Source organism: Dendropsophus ebraccatus, chromosome 9 (genome assembly GCF_027789765.1).
Source record: "Dendropsophus ebraccatus isolate aDenEbr1 chromosome 9, aDenEbr1.pat, whole genome shotgun sequence".
Lineage (NCBI taxonomy): Eukaryota > Metazoa > Chordata > Amphibia > Anura > Hylidae > Dendropsophus > Dendropsophus ebraccatus.
Window position 1 is genome coordinate 113,728,174 of NC_091462.1, and position 22,505 is coordinate 113,750,678.

Here is a 22,505-nt window from a genome sequence, read left to right on the forward strand (position 1 = left end):
CCTCTCTGCAGTCTCTTCCCTCTCTCCCCTCTCTGCTGTCTCTCCTGTCTGCAGTCTCTTCCCTCTCTCCTGTCTGCAGTCTCTTCCCTCTCTGCAGTCTCTTCCCTCTCTCCTGTCTGCAGTCTCTTCCCTCTCTTCCCTCTCTGCTGTCTCTCCTGTCTGCAGTCTCTTCCCTCTCTCCTCCCTTTCCTCATTCCTCAGCCCCCCCTCCATTCTCTCCTCCTCCTCCTCCTCTTCTCACCGTCACTGCTCTGGGGGTGGATGAAGGAAATGGGACAGACCTAAAGCTTATGGATTCAGGATACGAGACTGAGTCATTCATTCCTGTACAGGGAGACAGTCAGAGGGAGGACAGGGAGAGAGCAGAGACCGCAGAGACTGCAGGAGAAGAGACTACAGAGAAGAAGAGAGACCGGGAGAAAGAGACAGCAAGTGGGATAAAGAGACAGAGGGATAAAGAGACAGAGGGATAAAGAGACAGAGGGATAAAGAGACATAGGGATAAAGAGACAGAAAGTGGGGGAAAGAGACAGAAAGTGGGGGAAAGAGACAGAGGGATAAAGAGACATAGGGATAAAGAGACGGGGAGGTCTGGCAGTGACTCACTCCTTCCCCCAGACAGCCAGAGACAGTCAGACAGCTCAGCAGTCTCTGCCAGGACTTAGGAAAGTGACTCATTCATTCCTAGGAGGAAAGTCAGGGAATGAGGAGAGGGAGAGAGCGCCGGTGATCGGTCACCCATCTCTACACGTGGCAGCGGCGGAGCGAGGAGCACCGGTACCGGCACAGGGGGCCACAGAGAAGAGCCGGCAGCAGAGAGGATGAGAGTGCGCACCGTGCTGCAGCCCCTGCTGCTTCTGCTTCTGGTGAGGATGAGCGCAGGAGAGTCCACAGGTAAGAGCTTGGGGGGGTATAGGGGGTCTGTAGTAGGGGTGTAGAGGGGGCTATGGTGGGGGTCTACTATAGGGGCTATGGTGGGGGTCTACTATAGGGGCTATGGTGGGGGTCTACTATAGGGGCTATGGTGGGGGGTCTACTATAGGGGCTATGGTGGGGGTCTACTATAGGGGCTATGGTGGGGGGTCTACTATAGGGGCTATGGTGGGGGTCTACTATAGGGGCTATGGTGGGGGTCTACTATAGGGGCTATGGTGAGGGGTCTACTATAGGGGCTATGGTGGGGGGTCTACTATAGGGGCTATGGTGGGGGTCTACTATAGGGGCTATGGTGGGGGTCTACTATAGGGGCAATGATGGGGGGGTCTACTATAGGGGCTATGGTGGGGGTCTACTATAGGGGCTATGGTGGGGGGTCTACTATAGGGGCTATGGTGGGGGTCTACTATAGGGGCTATGGTGGGGGTCTACTATAGGGGCTATGATGGGGGGGTCTACTATAGGGGCTATGGTGGGGGTCTACTATAGGGGCTATGGTGGGGGTCTACTATAGGGGCTATGGTGGGGGTCTACTATAGGGGCTATGGTGGGGGGTCTACTATAGGGGCTAGGGTGGGGGGTCTACTATAGGGGCTATGGTGGGGGGGTCTACTATAGGGGCTATGGTGGGGGGGTCTACTATAGGGGCAATGATGGAGGGGTCTACTATAGGGGCTATGGTGGGGGGGTCTACTATAGGGGCTATGGTGGGGGTCTACTATAGGGGCTATGGTGGGGGTCTACTATAGGGGCTATGGTGGGGGGTCTACTATAGGGGCTATGGTGGGGGTCTACTATAGGGGCTATGGTGGGGGTCTACTATAGGGGCTATGATGGGGGGGTCTACTATAGGGGCTATGGTGGGGGTCTACTATAGGGGCTATGGTGGGGGTCTACTATAGGGGCTATGGGGGGGGTCTACTATAGGGGCTATGGTGGGGGGTCTACTATAGGGGCTATGGTGGGGGGTCTACTATAGGGGCTATGGTGGGGGGTCTACTATAGGGGCGAGGGTGGGGGGGTCTACTATAGGGGCTATGGTGGGGGGGTCTACTATAGGGGCAATGATGGAGGGGTCTACTATAGGGGCTATGGTGGGGGGGTCTACTATAGGGGCTATGGTGGGGGTCTACTATAGGGGCTATGGTGGGGGTCTACTATAGGGGCTATGGTGGGGGGTCTACTATAGGGGCTATGGTGGGGGTCTACTATAGGGGCTATGGTGGGGGGTCTACTATAGGGGCTATGGTGGGGGTCTACTATAGGGGCTATGGTGGGGGTCTACTATAGGGGCTATGGTGAGGGGTCTACTATAGGGGCTATGGTGGGGGGTCTACTATAGGGGCTATGGTGGGGGTCTACTATAGGGGCTATGGTGGGGGTCTACTATAGGGGCAATGATGGGGGGGTCTACTATAGGGGCTATGGTGGGGGTCTACTATAGGGGCTATGGTGGGGGGTCTACTATAGGGGCTATGGTGGGGGTCTACTATAGGGGCTATGATGGGGGGGTCTACTATAGGGGCTATGGTGGGGGTCTACTATAGGGGCTATGGTGGGGGTCTACTATAGGGGCTATGGTGGGGGTCTACTATAGGGGCTATGGTGGGGGTCTACTATAGGGGCTATGGTGGGGGGTCTACTATAGGGGCTATGGTGGGGGGTCTACTATAGGGGCTATGGTGGGGGGTCTACTATAGGGGCTATGGTGGGGGGGTCTACTATAGGGGCTATGGTGGGGGGGTCTACTATAGGGGCTATGGTGGGGGGGTCTACTATAGGGGCTATGGTGGGGGGGTCTACTATAGGGGCAATGATGGAGGGGTCTACTATAGGGGCTATGGTGGGGGTCTACTATAGGGGCTATGGTGGGGGTCTACTATAGGGGCAAAGAAGGGGCAGTATGGAGGCAGTAAGATCACCTATCACCTGTATAATGATGGGGGGGGGGGGGGGGGGGTCCTGCAGCCGCAGAGCTGACAATCTAATCCCGCTCCCAGCAGAGGGGGTGCGGCCGGTGCCGTTATGTGTACACAGCTCCAGTCACCGCAACCAGGAAACTGCCACCAAATATCACACCGGGAAAGTGCAGCATGTCGCAATCCGAGTGACGTCAGGGACAGCGCGTAACCCGGCTCTGCTGCATATGGGGGCAGGTCAGGGGGGGGCAGGGGGCAAGTCCGGAGGGGGGGCATAGGGAAGGGTGGAGCGAGCTGCTACTTCATATACTGAGGGGAGACACATGTGCTTATAATTACCGACACAGTAGTCACCTGCAGTCCTATGTAACAGCACAGATAACACAGTGATATCTCTGAGTACAGATAATGTAGTAGTCACCTGCAGTCCTATGTAACAGCACAGATAACACAGTGATATCTCTGAGTACAGATAATGTAGTAGTCACCTGCAGTCCTATGTAACAGCACAGATAACACAGTGATATCTCTGAGTACAGATAATGTAATAGATGTCACCTGCAGTCCTATGTAACACCACAGATAACACAGTGATATCTCTCTGAGTACAGATAATGTAGTAGTCACCTGCAGTCCTATGTAACAGCACAGATAACACAGTGATATCTCTGAGTACAGATAATGTAGTAGTCACCTGCAGTCCTATGTAACAGCACAGATAACACAGTGATATCTCTGAGTACAGATAATGTAGTAGTCACCTGCAGTCCTATGTAACACCACAGATAACAGTGATATCTCTGAGTACAGATAATGTAGTAGTCACCTGCAGTCCTATGTAACACCACAGATAACAGTGATATCTCTGAGTACAGATAATGTAGTAGTCACCTGCAGTCCTATGTAACACCACAGATAACAGTGATATCTCTGAGTACAGATAATGTAGTAGATGTCACCTGCAGTCCTATGTAACAGCACAGATAACACAGTGATATCTCTGAGTACAGATAATGTAGTAGTCACCTGCAGTCCTATGTAACAGCACAGATAACACAGTGATATCTCTGAGTACAGATAATGTAGTAGTCACCTGCAGTCCTATGTAACAGCACAGATAACACAGTGATATCTCTGAGTACAGATAATGTAGTAGTCACCTGCAGTCCTATGTAACACCACAGATAACAGTGATATCTCTGAGTACAGATAATGTAGTAGTCACCTGCAGTCCTATGTAACACCACAGATAACACAGTGATATCTCTGAGTACAGATAATGTAGTAGTCACCTGCAGTCCTATGTAACACCACAGATAACACAGTGATATCTCTGAGTACAGATAATGTAGTAGTCACCTGCAGTCCTATGTAACACCACAGATAACAGTGATATCTCTGAGTACAGATAATGTAGTAGTCACCTGCAGTCCTATGTAACACCACAGATAACAGTGATATCTCTGAGTACAGATAATGTAGTAGATGTCACCTGCAGTCCTATGTAACAGCACAGATAACACAGTGATATCTCTGAGTACAGATAATGTAGTAGTCACCTGCAGTCCTATGTAACAGCACAGATAACACAGTAATATCTCTGAGTATAGATAATGTAGATGTCCCCTGCAGTCCTATGTAATTCCACAGATAACATAGTAGCTGTGACCTGCAGTCCTATGTAACAGCACAGATAACACAGTGATATCTCTGAGTACAGATAATGTATTAGATGTCACCTGCAGTCCTATGTAACACCACAGATAACACAGTGGTATCTCTGAGTACAGATAATGTAGTAGTCACTTGCAGTCCTATGTAACAGCACAGATAACACAGTGATATCTCTGAGTATAGATAATGTAGATGTCCCCTGCAGTCCTATGTAACAGCACAGATAAAACAGTGATATCTCTGAGTACAGGTAATGTAGTAGTCACCTGCAGTCCTATGTAACAGCACAGATAACAGTGATATCTCTGAGTACAGATAATGTAGTAGTCACCTGCAGTCCTATGTAACACCACAGATAACACAGTGATATCTCTGAGTACAGATAATGTAGTAGATGTCACCTGCAGTCCTATGTAACAGCACAGATAACACAGTGATATCTCTGAGTACAGATAATGTAGATGTCCCCTGCAGTCCTATGTAATCCCACAGATAACATAGTAGCTGTGACCTGCAGTCCTATGTAACAGCACAGATAACACAGTGATATCTCTGAGTACAGATAATGTATTAGATGTCACCTGCAGTCCTATGTAACACCACAGATAACACAGTGATATCTCTGAGTACAGATAATGTAGATGTCCCCTGCAGTCCTATGTAATCCCACAGATAACATAGTAGCTGTGACCTGCAGTCCTATGTAACAGCACAGATAACACAGTGATATCTCTGAGTACAGATAATGTATTAGATGTCACCTGCAGTCCTATGTAACAGCACAGATAACACAGTGGTATCTCTGAGTACAGATAATGTAGTAGTCACTTGCAGTCCTATGTAACAGCACAGATAACACAGTGATATCTCTGAGTACAGATAATGTAGTAGTCACCTGCAGTCCTATGTAACAGCACAGATAATGTAGTAGTCACCTGCAGTCCTATGTAACACCACAGATAACACAGTGATATCTCTCAGTACAGATAACATAGTAGCTGTCACCTGCAGTCCTATGTAACAGCACAGATAATGTAGTAGTCACCTGCAGTCCTATGTAACAGCACAGATAACACAGTGATATCTCTCAGTACAGATAACATAGTAGCTGTCACCTGCAGTCCTATGTAACAGCACAGATAACAGTGATATCTCTGAGTACAGATAATGTAGTAGTCACCTGCAGTCCTATGTAACAGCACAGATAACACAGTGATATCTATGAGTACAGATAATGTAGTAGTCACCTGCAGTCCTATGTAACACCACAGATAACACAGTGATATCTCTGAGTACAGATAATGTAGTATATGTCACCCGCAGTCCTATGTAACAGCACAGATAACACAGGGATATCTCTAAGTACAGATAATGTAGTAGTCACCTGCAGTCCTATGTAACACGACAGATAATACAGTGATATCTGAGTACAGATAATGTAGTAGCTGTCACCTGCAGTCCTATGTAACACCACAGATAACAGTGATATCTCTGAGTACAGATAATGTAGTAGATGGGACCTGCAGTCCTATGTAACAGCACAGATAATGTAGTAGATGGGACCTGCAGTCCTATGCAACACTATAGGATGGTGAGATGCTCTGCAGTGGGAAGTACGGGGGGGAGAAGGTCTGCAGCATATTTTATGAATGGAGCAGTTCACATGCTGGTGGTAGCCCCGCCCCCTCCTCTCCTGATTGGCTGGGACAGTATGATGTCTACATAAAGGAATGTTACTTTTAATAGAGTCTTAAAGGCGCAGGCCCCTCCTCTCTGGACTTTCCTGCAGACTGGCCGGGCCCCGGGGACGTCTCGGGTTTTCTAGTCTTTATTTAGCATCATAAACAAACTTTTTCTGTTCTGTACATTCACCCCTCACCCTGACTCCTCTCTGCTACACCATGACCACACCACGCACACTGCGACAGTGTCACATGTGTATACAGCAGAGCGTGGCCGCAGAATAGTGAGTGCAGCTCTGGAGGTGACTGTAATATGAGAAATGGTGTAATAGCAGAATAGTGAGTGCAGCTCTGGAGGTGACTGTAATATAAGATATGGTGTAATAGCAGAATAGTGAGTGCAGCTCTGGAGGTGACTGTAATATAAGATATGGTGTAATAGCAGAATAGTGAGTGCAGCTCTGGAGGTGACTGTAATATGAGATATGGTGTAATAGCAGAATAGTGAGTGCAGCTCTGGAGGTGACTGTAATATAAGATATGGTGTAATAGCAGAATAGTGAGTGCAGCTCTGGAGGTGACTGTAATATAAGATATGGTGTAATAGCAGAATAGTGAGTGCAGCTCTGGAGGTGACTGTAATATGAGATATGGTGTAATAGCAGAATAGTGAGTGCAGCTCTGGAGGTGACTGTAATATAAGATATGGTGTAATAGCAGAATAGTGAGTGCAGCTCTGGAGGTGACTGTAATATAAGATATGGTGTAATAGCAGAATAGTGAGTGCAGCTCTGGAGGTGATTGTAATATGACATATGGTGTAATAGCAGAATAGTGAGTGCAGCTCTGAAGGTGATTGTAATGTATGCAATATAGTGTAATAGCAGAATAGTGAGTGCAGCTCTGAAGGTGACTGTAATATAAGATATGGTGTAATAGCAGAATAGTGAGTGCAGCTCTGGAGGTGATTGTAATATGAGATATGGTGTAATAGCAGAATAGTGAGTGCAGCTCTGGAGGTGACTGTACAGTATGCAATATAGTGTAATAGCAGAATAGTGAGTGCAGCTCTGAAGGTGATTGTAATATGAGATATGGTGTAATAGCAGAATAGTGAGTGCAGCTCTGGAGGTGACTGTACAGTATGCAATATGGTGTAATAGTAGAATAGTGATTGCTGCTGTGAAGCTGACTGTGCCGTATGAAGAATATAAGTATTGCATTAGGAGAGTGAGTGTAGTATGTGGGGCGTGAGTGGAGTGTGAGTGTAAGGGTACTATTAGACGGGCCGATAGGGGCCCGATAACAACTGTAAACGAGCGCCGATTTGCTAGATCGTCGCTCGTTTACTGGGCCTATTACGCGGCCCGATAATCGTTAAATAAGGGCTGCATGGACATCATTACCGATGTCCTTGCAGACCTTGCTTAAACAGTATACTTTACCTATCCACGCAGCGGTGCGCGGTCAGCGCCCGACAATTATAGGTTCTAACCTATATCAATGATCAGCCGATGGCAACGATCATCGGCCGATCATTGTCTTTATTACACGGAACGATTATCGGCCGAATTGGGCCGATTCAGCCGATTATCGTTCCGTGTAATAGTGCCCTGAGTGGAGTATGTGGAGTATGAGTGCAGTATGTGAAATGTGAGTATAGTATAATGAGTATGAATGTAGTATGAATGAAGTGTGATAGTATGTGAAGTGTGAGTGTAGTATGTGGAGTGTACTATGTAGAGTGTGTGTAGTAGTGTAAGTATAGTATGTGAAGTGTAGGGCGTGGAGTGTGAGTGTAGTGTAAGTGTATTATGTGGAGTGTTTGTGTAGTATGTGGAGTGTGAGTGCAGTATGTGGAGTATGAGTGTAGAGTGAGTAAAGTGTGAGTGTAGTATGTGGAGTGTGAGTGTAGTATGTGGAGTGTGAGTGTAGTATGAAGAGTCTGAGTGTTGTATGTGGAGTGGAGTGTGAGTGCAGTATGTGGAGTATGAGTGTAGAGTGAGTAAAGTGTGAATACAGTATGTGGAGTGTGAGTGTAGTATGTGGAGTGTGCATGTAGTATGTGGGTTGTGAGTGTAGTATGTGGGGTGTGAGTGTAGTATGTGGAGCATGAATGCAGTATGTGGGGTGTGAGTGTAGTGTGAGTATAGTATGTGGGGTGTGAGTGTAGTATGTGGAGTGTGAGTGCAGTATGTGGGATGTGAGTGTAGTATATGGAGTGTGAGTGTAGTATATGGAGTGTGAGTGTAGTATGTGGAGTGTGAGTGTAGTATGTGGAGTGTGAGTGTAGTATGTGGAGTGTGAGTGTAGTATGTGGAGTGTGAGTGTAGTATGTGGAGTGTGAGTGTAGTATGTGGAGTGTGAGTGTAGTATGTGGAGTGTGAGTGTAGTATGTGGAGTGTGAGTGTAGTATGTGGAGTGTGAGTGTAGTATGTGGAGTGTGAGTGTAGTATGTGGAGTGTGAGTGTAGTATGTGGAGTGTGAGTGTAGTATGTGGAGTGTGAGTGTAGTATGTGGAGTGTGAGTGTAGTATGTGGAGTGTGAGTGTAGTATGTGGAGTGTGAGTGTAGTATGTGGAGTGTGAGTGTAGTATGTGGAGTGTGAGTGTAGTATGTGGAGTGTGAGTGTAGTATGTGGAGTGTGAGTGTAGTATGTGGAGTGTGAGTGTAGTATGTGGAGTGTGAGTGTGAGTGCAGTATGGGATGTGAGTGCAGTATGTGGGATGTGAGTGTAGTGTGTGGAGTGTGAGTGTAGTATGTGGAGTGTGAGTGTAGAGTGAGTAGAGTGTGAGTGCAGTATGGGATGTGAGTGCAGTATGTGGGATGTGAGTGTAGAGTGTGAGTGTAGAGTATGTGGAGTGTGAGTGCAGTATGTGGAGTGTGTGTAGTATGTGGGATGTGAGTGGAGTGTGAGTGTAGAGTGTGAATACAGTAAGTGGAGTGTGAGTGTAGTATGTGGGGTTTGAGTGTAGTATGTGGAGTGTGGGTGTGGAGTGAGTAGAGTGTGAATACAGTATGTGGGGTATGAGTGCAGTATGTGGAGTGTGAGTGTAGTATGTGGGGTGTGAGTGGAGTGTAGTATATGGGGTGTGAGTGGTGTGTGAGTGTAGTGTGAGTGTAGTATATGGGGTGTGATTGTAGTATATGGGGTGTGAGTGGTGTGTGAGTGTAGTATGTGGAGTGTAGTATATGGGGTGTGAGTGTAGTGTGAGTGTAGTATGTGGAGTGTGAGTGTAGTATGTGGAGTGTAGTATATGGGGTGTGAGTGGAGTGTGAGTGGAGTGTGAGTGTAGTATGTGGTGTGTGAGTGGAGTATGAGTTTAGTATGTGGTGTGTAGTGTGAGTGTAGTATGTAGAGTGTAGTATATGGGGTGTGAGTGGAGTGTAGTATATGGGGTGTGAGTGTAGTATGTGGAGTGTAGTATATGGGGTGTGAGTGGTGTGTGAGGTGAGTGGTGTGTGAGGTGAGTGGAGTGTGAGGTGAGTGGAGTGTGAGTGTAGTATGTGGAGTGTGAGTGTAGTATGTGGAGTGTGAGTGTAGTGTGTGTGGGGTGTGAGTGTAGTGTGTGTGGGGTGTGAGTGTAGTGTGTGTGGGGTGTGAGTGTAGTGTGTGTGGGGTGTGAGTGTAGTGTGTGGAGTGGAGTGTGGCTCCGGGCACTGTAGGGGCTCCCTCCATGCTTCCCCTTCCCTCTCCCCCCAGTGTTGTCCCAGTTTAGTCGGTGACCTCAGCGGCTCAGTATGAACCTGTGTGAGTCAGTGTTGGGGGCGGCGGGAGTCCTCACTCCCCCCATGAGTCACCTCCGCCTGGTATGTGAGTGTGTGGGAGCTGGGGGCCACACAGGCTGCTCTCCTATATACTATGTGTATGGTCTAGGGGTGCGGGGTTTCTGGATGGGGGGGGGTCACATGGTCTTACCCCCCCCCCCCTCTCAGGACGGATAAGATAACGGCCGAGGACTGCTGAGCCAGCGCACACACTATATATAACCCGGCAGCATCTGTGTCCTGTGACATCATCAGCCCTCACCGTCCACTGACATCACCGTGTGTATATATATATGACATCATCAGCCCTCACCGTCCACTGACATCACCATGTGTATATATATATATATATATATATATATATATATGACATCATCAGCACTCACCGTCCAGTCACATCACCGTGTATATATATATATATATATATATGACATCATCAGCACTCACCGTCCAGTCACATCACCGTGTATATATATATATATATATGACATCATCAGCCCTCACCGTCCACTGACATCACCGTGTGTATATATATATATATGACATCATCAGCCCTCACCGTCCACTGACATCACCGTGTATATATATATATATACATGACATCATCAGCCCTCACCGTCCACTGACATCACCGTGTGTATATATATATATATGACATCATCAGCCCTCACCGTCCACTGACATCACCGTGTGTATATATATATATATATGACATCATCAGCCCTCACCGTCCACTGACATCACCGTGTGTGTATATATATATGACATCATCAGCCCTCACCGTCCACTGACATCACCGTGTGTATATATATATATATATGACATCATCAGCACTCACCGTCCAGTGACATCACCGTGTGTATATATATATATATATATATATATATATATCATCAGCACTCACCCCCCAGTGACATCACCGTGTGTATATATATATATATATATATATATATATATATATATATATATATATATATATATATATGTATGACATCATCAGCACTCACCGTCCAGTGACATCACCGTGTATATATATATATGACATCATCAGCCCTCACTGTCCAGTGACATCACTGTGTGTATGTAGGACCCCCATGCTGTAACCCTATGGCTGCTAGGTGGGCCCCAACTCCCTGTGTGCAGGCACAGATGATGCTGGTATATAATCACACTATAATGATGTCACAGCTGGTATATAATCACACTAGGATGATGTCACAGCTGGTATATAATCACACTAGGATGATGTCACAGCTGGTATATAATCACACTAGGATGATGTCACAGCTGGTATATAATCACACTAGGATGATGTCACAGCTGGTATATAATCACACTAGGATGATGTCACAGCTGGTATATAATCACACTAGGATGATGTCACAGCTGGTATATAATCACACTAGGATGATGTCACAGCTGGTATATAATCACACTAGGATGATGTCACAGCTGGTATATAATCACACTAGGATGATGTCACAGCTGGTATATAATCACACTATGATGATGTCACAGCTGGTATATAATCACACTATGATGATGTCACAGCTGGTATATAATCACACTATGATGATGTCACAGCTGGTATATAATCACACTATGATGATGTCACAGCTGGTATATAATCACACTATGATGATGTCACAGCTGGTATATAATCACACTATGATGATGTCACAGCTGGTATATAATCACACTATGATGATGTCACAGCTGGTATATAATCACACTATGATGATGTCACAGCTGGTATATAATCACACTATGATGATGTCACAGCTGGTATATAATCACACTATGATGATGTCACAGCTGGTATATAATCACACTATGATGATGTCACAGCTGGTATATAATCACACTATGATGATGTCACAGCTGGTATATAATCACACTATGATGATGTCACAGCTGGTATATAATCACACTATGATGATGTCACAGCTGGTATATAATCACACTATGATGATGTCACAGCTGGTATATAATCACACTATGATGATGTCACAGCTGGTATATAATCACACTATGATGATGTCACAGCTGGTATATAATCACACTATGATGATGTCACAGCTGGTATATAATCACACTATAATTATGTTTCTCTGCAGAGTCCGGATGTCCTAACGGATGGAAATGGAGCAACGACCTCGGCAAATGTAAAGACTGCAAGATCTGCGACACCACCAGCAAGGACGACTTCTGCCAGCTATGTAAGAGACTGTCCGAGAGATGACACTGTGAGAGTGCTGAGAGACGGCTGTGAGAGTGCTGAGAGACGGCTGTGAGAGTGCTGACAGAATTACTGAGAGGTGACACTGCGAGAGTGCAGACAGTAATACGGAGAGAAGACTCTGATACTGTGAGAGTGCTGACTAATACTGAGAGACAGCTGTGATATTGCGAGACCTCTGCCAGTAATACAGAGAAATGGCAATAATATTGAGAAAGTGCTGATAGTAATAGTGAGAGACAACAGTGAGAGTGCTGGCAGTAATGAAGAGACAGGTGTGATACTACAAGAGTGCTGGCAGTAATGAAGAGACAGGTGTGATACTACAAGAGTGCTGGCAGTAATAGTGAGAGACAGCTGTGATCCTGTGAGAGTGCTGGCAGTAATAGTGAGAGACAGTTGTGATCCTGTGAGAGTGCTGGCAGTAATAAAGAGACAGCTGTGATACGGTCAGAGTGCTGATAGTAATAGTGAGAGACAGCTGTGATACTGTGAGAGTGATGATAGTAATAGTGAGAGACAGCTGTGATACTGTGAGAGTGCTGGCAGTAATAGTGAGAGACAGCTGTGATACTGTGAGAGTGCTGGCAGTAATAGTGAGAGACAGCTGTGATACTGTGAGAGTGCTGGCAGTAATAGTGAGAGACAGCTGTGATCCTGTGAGAGTGCTGGCAGTAATAAAGAGACAGCTGTGATACGGTCAGAGTGCTGATAGTAATAGTGAGAGACAGCTGTGATCCTGTGAGAGTGCTGGCAGTAATAGTGAGAGACAGCTGTGATCCTGTGAGAGTGCTGGCAGTAATAGTGAGAGACAGCTGTGATCCTGTGAGAGTGCTGGCAGTAATAGTGAGAGACAGCTGTGATCCTGTGAGAGTGCTGGCAGTAATAGTGAGAGACAGCTGTGATCCTGTGAGAGTGCTGGCAGTAATAGTGAGAGACAGCTGTGATCCTGTGAGAGTGCTGGCAGTAATAGTGAGAGACAGCTGTGATCCTGTGAGAGTGCTGGCAGTAATAGTGAGAGACAGCTGTGATCCTGTGAGAGTGCTGGCAGTAATAGTGAGAGACAGCTGTGATCCTGTGAGAGTGCTGGCAGTAATAGTGAGAGACAGCTGTGATCCTGTGAGAGTGCTGGCAGTAATAGTGAGAGACAGCTGTGATCCTGTGAGAGTGCTGGCAGTAATAGTGAGAGACAGCTGTGATCCTGTGAGAGTGCTGGCAGTAATAGTGAGAGACAGCTGTGATCCTGTGAGAGTGCTGGCAGTAATAGTGAGAGACAGCTGTGATCCTGTGAGAGTGCTGGCAGTAATAGTGAGAGACAGCTGTGATACTGTGAGAGTGATGATAGTAATAGTGAGAGACAGCTGTGATGCTGTGAGAGTGCTGGCAGTAATAGTGAGAGACAGCTGTGATACTGTGAGAGTGCTGGCAGTAATAGTGAGAGACAGCTGTGAGAGTGCTGGCAGTAATAGTGAGAGACAGCTGTGAACCTGTGAGAGTGCTGGCAGTAATAGTGAGAGACAGCTGTGATCCTGTGAGAGTGCTGGCAGTAATAGTGAGAGACAGCTGTGATCCTGTGAGAGTGCTGGCAGTAATAGTGAGAGACAGCTGTGATCCTGTCAGAGTGCTGGCAGTAATAGTGAGAGACAGCTGTGATCCTGTGAGAGTGCTGGCAGTAATAGTGAGAGACAGCTGTGATCCTGTGACCTCTGTCTCTCGTCCCCTCTGCTGACCTCTGTCTCTCGTCCCCTCAGGTGACAGCTCTGACAAGCAGGGTGACTTCCCGTGGCTGATGGTTGTCAGTATCTCCGCAGTGGCCGCCTGTCTCCTCACCCTGGTCCTCGGTCTCACTGTCTACCTGCTGCGATGCCGACCTAAGAAGAAGTTCACCAGTGAGTCAAGACTGCGCTGGGAGATACACAATAGGCTTAGATACATGGCTCAGAAGACAGTATCAAACATGAAAGGGTTAGATACAGCGGCTCAGCAGACAGTAATATACAACAGACGGTATCACAGATGATAGGCTTAGATACAGCAGCTCAGCAGACAGTATCACAGATGATAGGCTTAGATACAGCAGCTCAGCAGACGGTATCACAGATGATAGGCTTAGATACAGCAGCTCAGCAGACGGTATCAAAGATGATAGGCTTAGATACAGCGGCTCAGCAGACAGTAATACACAATATGCTTAGATACAGCGGCTCAGCAGACGGTATCACAGATGATAGGCTTAGATACAGCAGCTCAGCAGACGGTATCACAGATGATAGGCTTAGATACAGCAGCTCAGCAGACGGTATCACAGATGATAGGCTTAGATACAGCAGCTTAGCAGACAGTATCACAGATGATAGGCTTAGATACAGCAGCCCAGCAGACGGTATCACAGATGATAGGCTTAGATACAGCAGCTCAGCAGACAGTATCACAGATGATAGGCTTAGATACAGCAGCTTAGCAGACAGTATCACAGATAATAGGCTTAGATACAGCAGCTCAGCAGACGGTATCACAGATGATAGGCTTAGATACAGCAGCACAGCAGACAGTATCACAGATGATAGGCTTAGATACAGCAGCACAACAGACGGTATCACAGATGATAGGCTTAGATACAGCAGCTGAACAGACGGTATCACAGATGATAGGCTTAGATACAGCAGCTCAACAGACGGTATCACAGATGATAGGCTTAGATACAGCGGCTCAGCAGACAGTTATACACAATATGCTTAGATACAGCAGCACAGCAGACGGTATCACAGATGATAGGCTTAGATACAGCAGCTGAACAGACGGTATCACAGATGATAGGCTTAGATACAGCAGCTCAACAGACGGTATCACAGATGATAGGCTTAGATACAGCGGCTCAGCAGACGGTATCAAAGATGATAGGCTTAGATATAGCAGCTTAGCAGACAGTTATACACAATATGCTTAGATACAGCGGCTCAGCAGACGGTATCACAGATGATAGGCTTAGATACAGCGGCTCAGCAGACAGTTATACACAATATGTTTAGATACAGCAGCTCAGCAGACGGTATCACAGATGATAGGCTTAGATACAGCAGACAGTATCTTTCATGACAACCTTCTGCCTGTAGTCACCACTAGGGGGAGCTCAGTGCATCCTGTGGGATCAGTGACCTCCAGCCATTCGCTGTATGCAGTGAGCTCCCCCTAGTGGCGGCTTCTCAGACACCACATTCTGCTTTCTCACATATTCTTCTGTTTTCTTCACAGCCCCCATAGAGGAAACCGGAGCCCACTCTGCAGAAGCACTTCTGATACACTGAAGGTGAGATGCTCTGCACAGACCCAGCAGTATATGTATTACATGTCTCAAAATGTGCAATGCTCTGCAGGTATAAGTCAGCTTAGCAGCATTGTTAAATATTATAGAGATACCCTGCAGAATTCTTCTCATAATCAGAGATAATCTGCAGAATTCTACCAACAACCAGACAGATACTCTGCAGAATTCTTCCAGTAATCAGACAGATACTCCGAAAAATTCTTCCAGTAATCAGAGGGATACTCTGCAGAATTCTTCTAATAATTTGAGAGATGCTCTGCAGAATTCTACCAATGATTGGTGAGATGTTCTGCAGAATTCTTCCAGTAGTCAGAGAGATACTCTGCAGAATTCTACCAACAACCAGACAGATACTCTGCAGGATTCTTTCAGTAATCAGAGAGATACTCTGCAGAATTCTTGTAATAATTAGAGATGCTCTGCAGAATTCTTGTAATAATTACAGAGATGCTCTGCAGAATTCTTGTAATAATTACAGAGATGCTCTGCAGAATTCTACCAGCAATCCGAGAGATGCTCTGCAGAATTCTTCCAGTAATCAGAGATACTCTGCAGAATTCTTGTAATAATTACAGAGATACTCTGCAGAATTCTTGTAATAATTAGCAATGCTCTGCAGAATTCTTGTAATAATTACAGAGATGCTCTGCAGAATTCTACCAGCAATCCGAGAGATGCTCTGCAGAATTCTTCCAGTAATCAGAGATACTCTGCAGAATTCTTCTAATAATTAGAGAGATGCTCTGCAGAATTCTACCAGCAATCAGAGAGAGTCCCTGCAGAATTCTTCTAATAATTAGAGAGATGCTCTGCAGAATTCTACCAACAATCAGAGATACTCTGCAGAATTCTACCAACAACCAGACAGATACTCTGCAGAATTCTTCCATTAATCAGAGAGATACTCTGCAGAATTCTTGTAATAATTACAGAGATGCTCTGCAGAATTCTTCTAATAATTAGAGATGCTCTGCAAAATTCTACCAGCAATCAGAGAGATGCTCTGCAGAATTCTTCCAGTAATTAGAGATGCTCTGCAGAATTCTTCCAGTAATTAAAGAGATACTCTGCAGAATTCTTGTAATAATTACAGAGATGCTCTGCAGAATTCTTCCAGTAATTAAAGAGATGCTCTGCAGAATTCTTCCAGTAATTAAATAGATACTCTGCAGAATTCTTGTAATAATTACAGAGATGCTCTGCAGAATTCTACCAGCAATCAGAGAGATGCTCTGCAGAATTCTTACAGTAATCAGACATACTCTGCAGAATTCTTGTAATAATTACTGAGATGCTCTGCAGAATTCTACCAGTAATCAGTGAGAAGCTCTGCAGAAATCTACCAACAAGCTGTGCAACGCTCTGCAGAATTCTTCCAACAAGCTGTGCGATGCTCTGCGGAGGCTGTGATGTCACTAATGCTTTCCTCTCTTGTTCCTGCAGATCCCCGCGCCCGGCCGGACGTTCTCGGCCCCAGGAAGGAAGCTGCTGCTGCTGCTGTGCACTGTATATATACATATATATGTATAGGAGGTGTATATACTGTATCTATATGTATGTATATATATATATTATAGCCTGCGCTGGACGCAGAACCTTATTTTTTAACCCTTTCTCGCCGGGAGCGATTTGGATTCATTGCTGAGCAGTGTCTGACACTTCCCGCTCTGGCAGGCAAGGGGTTAACCCCGCTTCCTGTGCCGCCCCCCACCCCCACCCCCCCCCCCGGCCTGCCACACACCGGATCACGACCCCCCCCCCCCCGCCCATGACACATTCCACCGGAGCCGTGACTCTAAGCTCCGCCCATCAGGAGACGCCCATGTGCCTTGTCAGGAGCAAATAAAGTGGAGATTTTGTTTTGCAGCCTGTGAGTTATTGGTGATCTGTGTCCGGCGTATCACGCACTACACATAACAGCCACTAGGGGGACCCACATCCCTGGCTGGTAGAGCAGCAACACCTCACTTAACAGCTGCTGCAAATAGATCACTGCCATTGCTAGTGCTGCAGGAGCCTAGATAAGCAGGCACACACAGACGCTGGTTATACTCAAAGGATGAGAAGACAAAGAGCGTCCCTTCTTCTGGAGGACCCAACGTGTCCGTGCATCACAACGCCAGCCTATTGGGCTCTATATTCCTCGGTGGGTTCCCAGCTGACCACTGGGGGGCTCCGCTCCAGGACAGTCAGGTCATTGTCTAGTACACTACACTCGTCAAAGGCAGAAACTACTGCTGCAGTCTTTACAACGGCCACTAGATGGCAATATGTCAGATATTATTCACTCCTGACTGGTTACCCAGGACCAGCTCGCTTTACAGCTGCTGTAAAGATGGTAAGATTGTCTCATTACTACTGGATATGATCAGTTACTTTGTACTGCTGCTGGAGCCTAGATAAGCAGGCGCGCGCAAAGAAGCTGCTCATCAAATATCCTATTAGGTAATCCTGAGGTAACAGGGGGTCGGGGTAGAGGGGTCCCCGGTTTAGGATCCAGAGGGGAGAGCAGCTGCAGGGGGGAGGAGCCAGCACATCCAGGAGTTACACGGACAGCTGACTGACTTCAGGGGCACCATGTGACTTCAGTGGTTAGATCACAGAGCACCAATGGGGTTTTAGCAACAGAACAAACAACAATCGGGTCAGGGAACGGGACCCCCCTAGTTGTCACTTTACTGCACTGCTGAACACATTGGTGCCATAAAAATAAAGAAATTTATGATGATTGTCACTAAAGACAGGAAATTCCTTTATTGTTTATTGCTGCAGCTTCTCATATCAGCCACCAGGTGTCAGTATAAAATATTGGGATTGTTTCAGTTACTTTGTACTGCTGCAGGAGCCAAGATAGGCAGGCACATACAGGGGATGATACTGTCTGTGCTTACTGTGTTACCTTCTATATACCAATGTATCTAGTTGTGGTGAGTACATACTGGTGGGGGTGAGCCGGTACATACTGGTGGGGGTGTGCCGGTACATACCTGTGGGGGTGAGCCGGCACATACCGGTGGGGGTGTGCCGGTACATACCGGTGGGGGTGAGCCGGTACATACCGGTGGGGGTGAGCCGGCACATACCGGTGGGGGTGAGCCGGCACATACCGGTGGGGGTGAGCCGGCACATACCGGTGGGGGTGAGCCGGCACATACCGGTGAGGGTGAGCCGGCACATACCGGTGGGGGTGAGCCGGCACATACCGGTGAGGGTGAGCCGGTACATACCGGTGGGGGTGAGCCGGCACATACCGGTGAGGGTGAGCCGGTACATACTAGTGGACCCCACAGGACGATCCTTACATATTAGGACTGTGTAGCCGACTAGGATCCTACACTGATGTGTAACATAATAAGGTCCCAGCTACATGTAGCAGACGGAGTGATGATATATCCCAGAATGCCAGAGTGATTGATGTGTCACATGACCCATGAGTAACCATATAGCCCCTCCTCCCTACAGTGATTATAGGACATTCAGAAAAGCCTTGACTCCACCCACTTTATGTGGATCATGTAATCTGGAGCCCCGGTCTATTGGTCACATGATGGCGGATTGCAATGTCGTCTTAAAGGGATCCCAGCCCCTGGGGCAGAATCTCTTGTGTATAATGTTTTATCAAAGCTAAACTAGTGGGCAATTAAATCCGAGGCCGAAAAAGAGAGCCCCGTCCCAACGGACCCCTCTACTGCCCCATCCTATCCTACCCTATGATCTCTAAAAAAGTATGTGAACCCCCAGCAATGCAGCTGTGGGGTCTGGGAGGTCGGCCAGCTAGGTGCAGTGTCCAGAGACTCGTGGCCCTGCTGGTCCTATGTGTATGTGTAGGTCAGCACTAAAAGATGTACGATTGAGTATTCTGTGGATGGTGGAGTGTCATACTGCATTTTGGTCACTAGATGGCCCCCTCTATTGTCTCTTATTGTGAAGCACAGCTGAAGTAGTATGAGAAACCAAATCCTATCCACACTGAAGGGCTATCCTACAGTCTCCAGGAGCTTTAGCGTATACAGCACATTGAGAAAGTGCACCTAAAGTCGATTTACCCCGCTGCAACTCACCAGGATGTAACAGGAACCTCTTCATCTGGCTCACCTTTAGTTGGGGTCTGTACTACTTGATGTGTCACTTGGTGCCCTACACCAGCATCAGGCGGATCAGTCATTACCGTGAGGCCAGGTTCTTCAAAGTTTATCTCCACTAACTCCATGGTGGGTAGAGCCCCTCCAGCTGAGTACAATACTGACTAGTAGGTCCCGCTTAAGGTAGTTACCTAGTCTCCAGCTACTGCATCTACAACTCCTAGGATGTCCCAAGATGCTGGGAGTGATGGAAAATCCATGATGTCACCGCGGGGAGTCGCCCTCCGGTCCTGGCTTCGCTCACGTCTTCCAGGTGTCTGCAGAGTTTCCCTCAACCGCTGGAGCAGCCGCCACAGAAACAGAGCAATAGCGACATCTAGTGTCTGATCTGTGATAGGTCACTCTGACTGGTGTCTATGAGCAGCTCCACACTACTCCATTACCTATTGGGGTGTGAGGGTACAGCTTATATAGTTATATAGATTTGTCATTTACTTCTATTTTAAAATCTCAAGCCCATACTTATAAGCTGCAGCATGTCCTGCAGGAAGTGTTGTTTTATTTACATTCAGACACAGTGCTCTCTGCTGCTATCTCTGGCCGAGACAGGAACTGTCCAGAGCAGGAGATATGGGGATTTGACTACTGCTCTGGACAGAGGTGGCAGCAGGGAGCACTGTGTCAGACTGGAGAGAATACACCACTTCCTGCAGGACATACAGCAGCAGATAAGTATGGGAGGACTTGAGATTTTTAAATAGAAGTAAATTACCAATCTATATAACTTTCTGACATCAGTTGATCTGAAAGAAAAACAAATTTCGCTGGACAACCCTCTTTAGATTCTAAAGTCATCAAGAAATGAGGAAAAGAATCAATGTTATTCCACAGGTTCCCAGCAGGTGGCACCATAATCACTTTGTATTATGCAGTTTTCCTCTCGGCCACTAGATGTCGTAATAAATGTGATATATGAAACAATCTCAGTTTTCCATCCACAATGATACTGTATATCTCTAAATAGCCATCAGTTACAATACCCCACCAGTATACAGGAAGCAAATATTATCCCAATACATGTTACTGAGCACACCCAGTACACCCAGACCAATACTATTAATATACCAGTATAGCTACGCCTTCACACCATGACCACCAATTATTACCACATACTGATGCAGTGTCCCAGAACAGCCCTTCTTATGCTCACACTTTCATTATAACCAGTTCTGTTCTGGAAAGCTATGGTCCACTGCAAACTGCGTGTATTGTGTCACTCTTCTCAGTGTTTAGGTCTGCCATTTCAGTCATTTATTGCATGTATATTCAGGTATCAGTGTCTAAAGGTATTATGTCGCCTCCTAGTGTTCAAGGATGGTACTTCTCATGTATATTCCTCTGTATATGCCTAATGGTGTGATGATGCAATGGCTGGATGTCACGTGACTGTGCCCTGCTTCCATAGTAACACCAATGGTCATCGAGCTTTTGGCTGGGTTACCATGTGACTTCCTGTGCTACCTCAGTCTATTCCCTACCATCAAGGGGATAGGTTGTCTGTTAGTCCTCTCTCTCCCTGCCAAAGAGAGAGGCCTCTGTGTGCTCTGCTGCTCCAGTCCACTGGCTGTGTTCCTGTCTCAAGTCTCATGATTCTCATCTGGGTGTCGATTCTTCAGTCATTCCTCAGTTCCTCTCATCATCATCTTCTCAAATCATCAATAGCAAGTATTTCATTCAAGTCTCATTCCACCCAGCATCTCTACTTCAGTATCACTACTACTCCTATCATTCAGCACGCTACTCTCACAGCCTATTGCAGCATCACCCATTATTCTGCTTTATTCAAGATTGCCTTATTCCCGGTTGCATCCGGAGAGACTGTTGCTACTAGTTACCACCGTTACAATAAATATACAACTACCGTTGTTTCTGAACCTTGGCATTGGTGTGATAATTGGTGCCCTGACTAAGGACAACGAAGAATCGCACGCCCAGTATTCCCGCATGGTCAGGAGCCCGGCTTCCAGCTGTAGCACCCTCGTGCCTAAACCGTGACCACTACTTCCTACAGCTGCCCCGATTCCTGCACCCATCCAACATCTGTATAGCGGAGTGGCCCCTAGGGGCCAGGGCGTTGCACTGATACTGAATAACATCCACTATATAAACACACATATTCCCAGTACATACAGGACACACCACGACCACTACCATTAGCAAACAGTGACCAGATAATACCACTATACCATCACTGACTAAAATCCACAATATAAATACAAATACTCTCCCTAAGCAGTGACCATATAGAGGAAGATCCAGCTGCATATAGGTTCTGCAGACCCTACAAGTGATTATAGTGCAGTTACATCCAGTGACTCGCAGGGGGCATCTTCTCTACATGAATTGTAAATGCCATTTTTGATCATTAAAGTTGCTCACTTTCCTTTTCTTCTCCTGCTGACCCGGCCATCATGAAGACCTTTTCGACCATGACTTCTCTCCACAGGATCGGCCAGAAAAACATTTTAGGCTCCTTGCTCCAGCATCATCCTCATCTCTATACAAACTCCCCATGTGTATTGCTTCCCACTGTAACAGGGCACCCTTTGTGTCCCTATATAAGAAGTTGGGTCCACTATGTGCCTTTCAATAGTAGTTAGGCCATATACTAGACAAGCCCCCTCTGTGCCTCCATATAGTATAAGTGCCCCCGTATAGTTTTCCCTGTTTTCATATAGTATAGGTCCCCTCTGTGCATCTGTACAGTAGATAGGTCCCTCTGGGTCTCCACATGGTAGCTGGGCCTCTCCATGCCCCCACATAGTAGTTAGGTTCCTCTATGCCCCCATACAGTGGATAGGCCTCCCTCCAATAGGTAGTA

At 46.7% G+C, this 22,505-nt stretch overlaps 1 protein-coding gene across 1 annotated transcript; it reads left to right on the forward strand.

Moving 5' to 3' along the window:
- Nucleotides 1-221: 221 nt before the first annotated feature.
- TNFRSF12A (TNF receptor superfamily member 12A) lies at nucleotides 222-17,408 on the forward strand. Its single transcript, XM_069982279.1, has 5 exons — nucleotides 222-894; nucleotides 12,096-12,197; nucleotides 13,969-14,106; nucleotides 15,470-15,524; nucleotides 16,986-17,408. The coding sequence occupies exons 1-4, from the start codon at nucleotides 822-824 to the stop codon at nucleotides 15,520-15,522; spliced, it is 366 nt and encodes a 121-aa protein (XP_069838380.1). The 5' UTR covers nucleotides 222-821; the 3' UTR covers nucleotides 15,523-15,524; nucleotides 16,986-17,408.
- Nucleotides 17,409-22,505: the final 5,097 nt, after the last annotated feature.

Bases quoted from the DNA above. Each gene is read 5' to 3' on its own strand.
- TNFRSF12A (XM_069982279.1), top strand. From the start codon at position 822: ATGAGAGTGCGCACCGTGCTGCAGCCCCTGCTGCTTCTGCTTCTGGTG. The intron at 895-12,095 runs GTAAGAGCTTGG...GTTTCTCTGCAG, and splicing joins GAGCGCAGGAGAGTCCACAG to AGTCCGGATGTCCTAACGGA. The intron at 12,198-13,968 runs GTAAGAGACTGT...TCGTCCCCTCAG, and splicing joins GGACGACTTCTGCCAGCTAT to GTGACAGCTCTGACAAGCAG.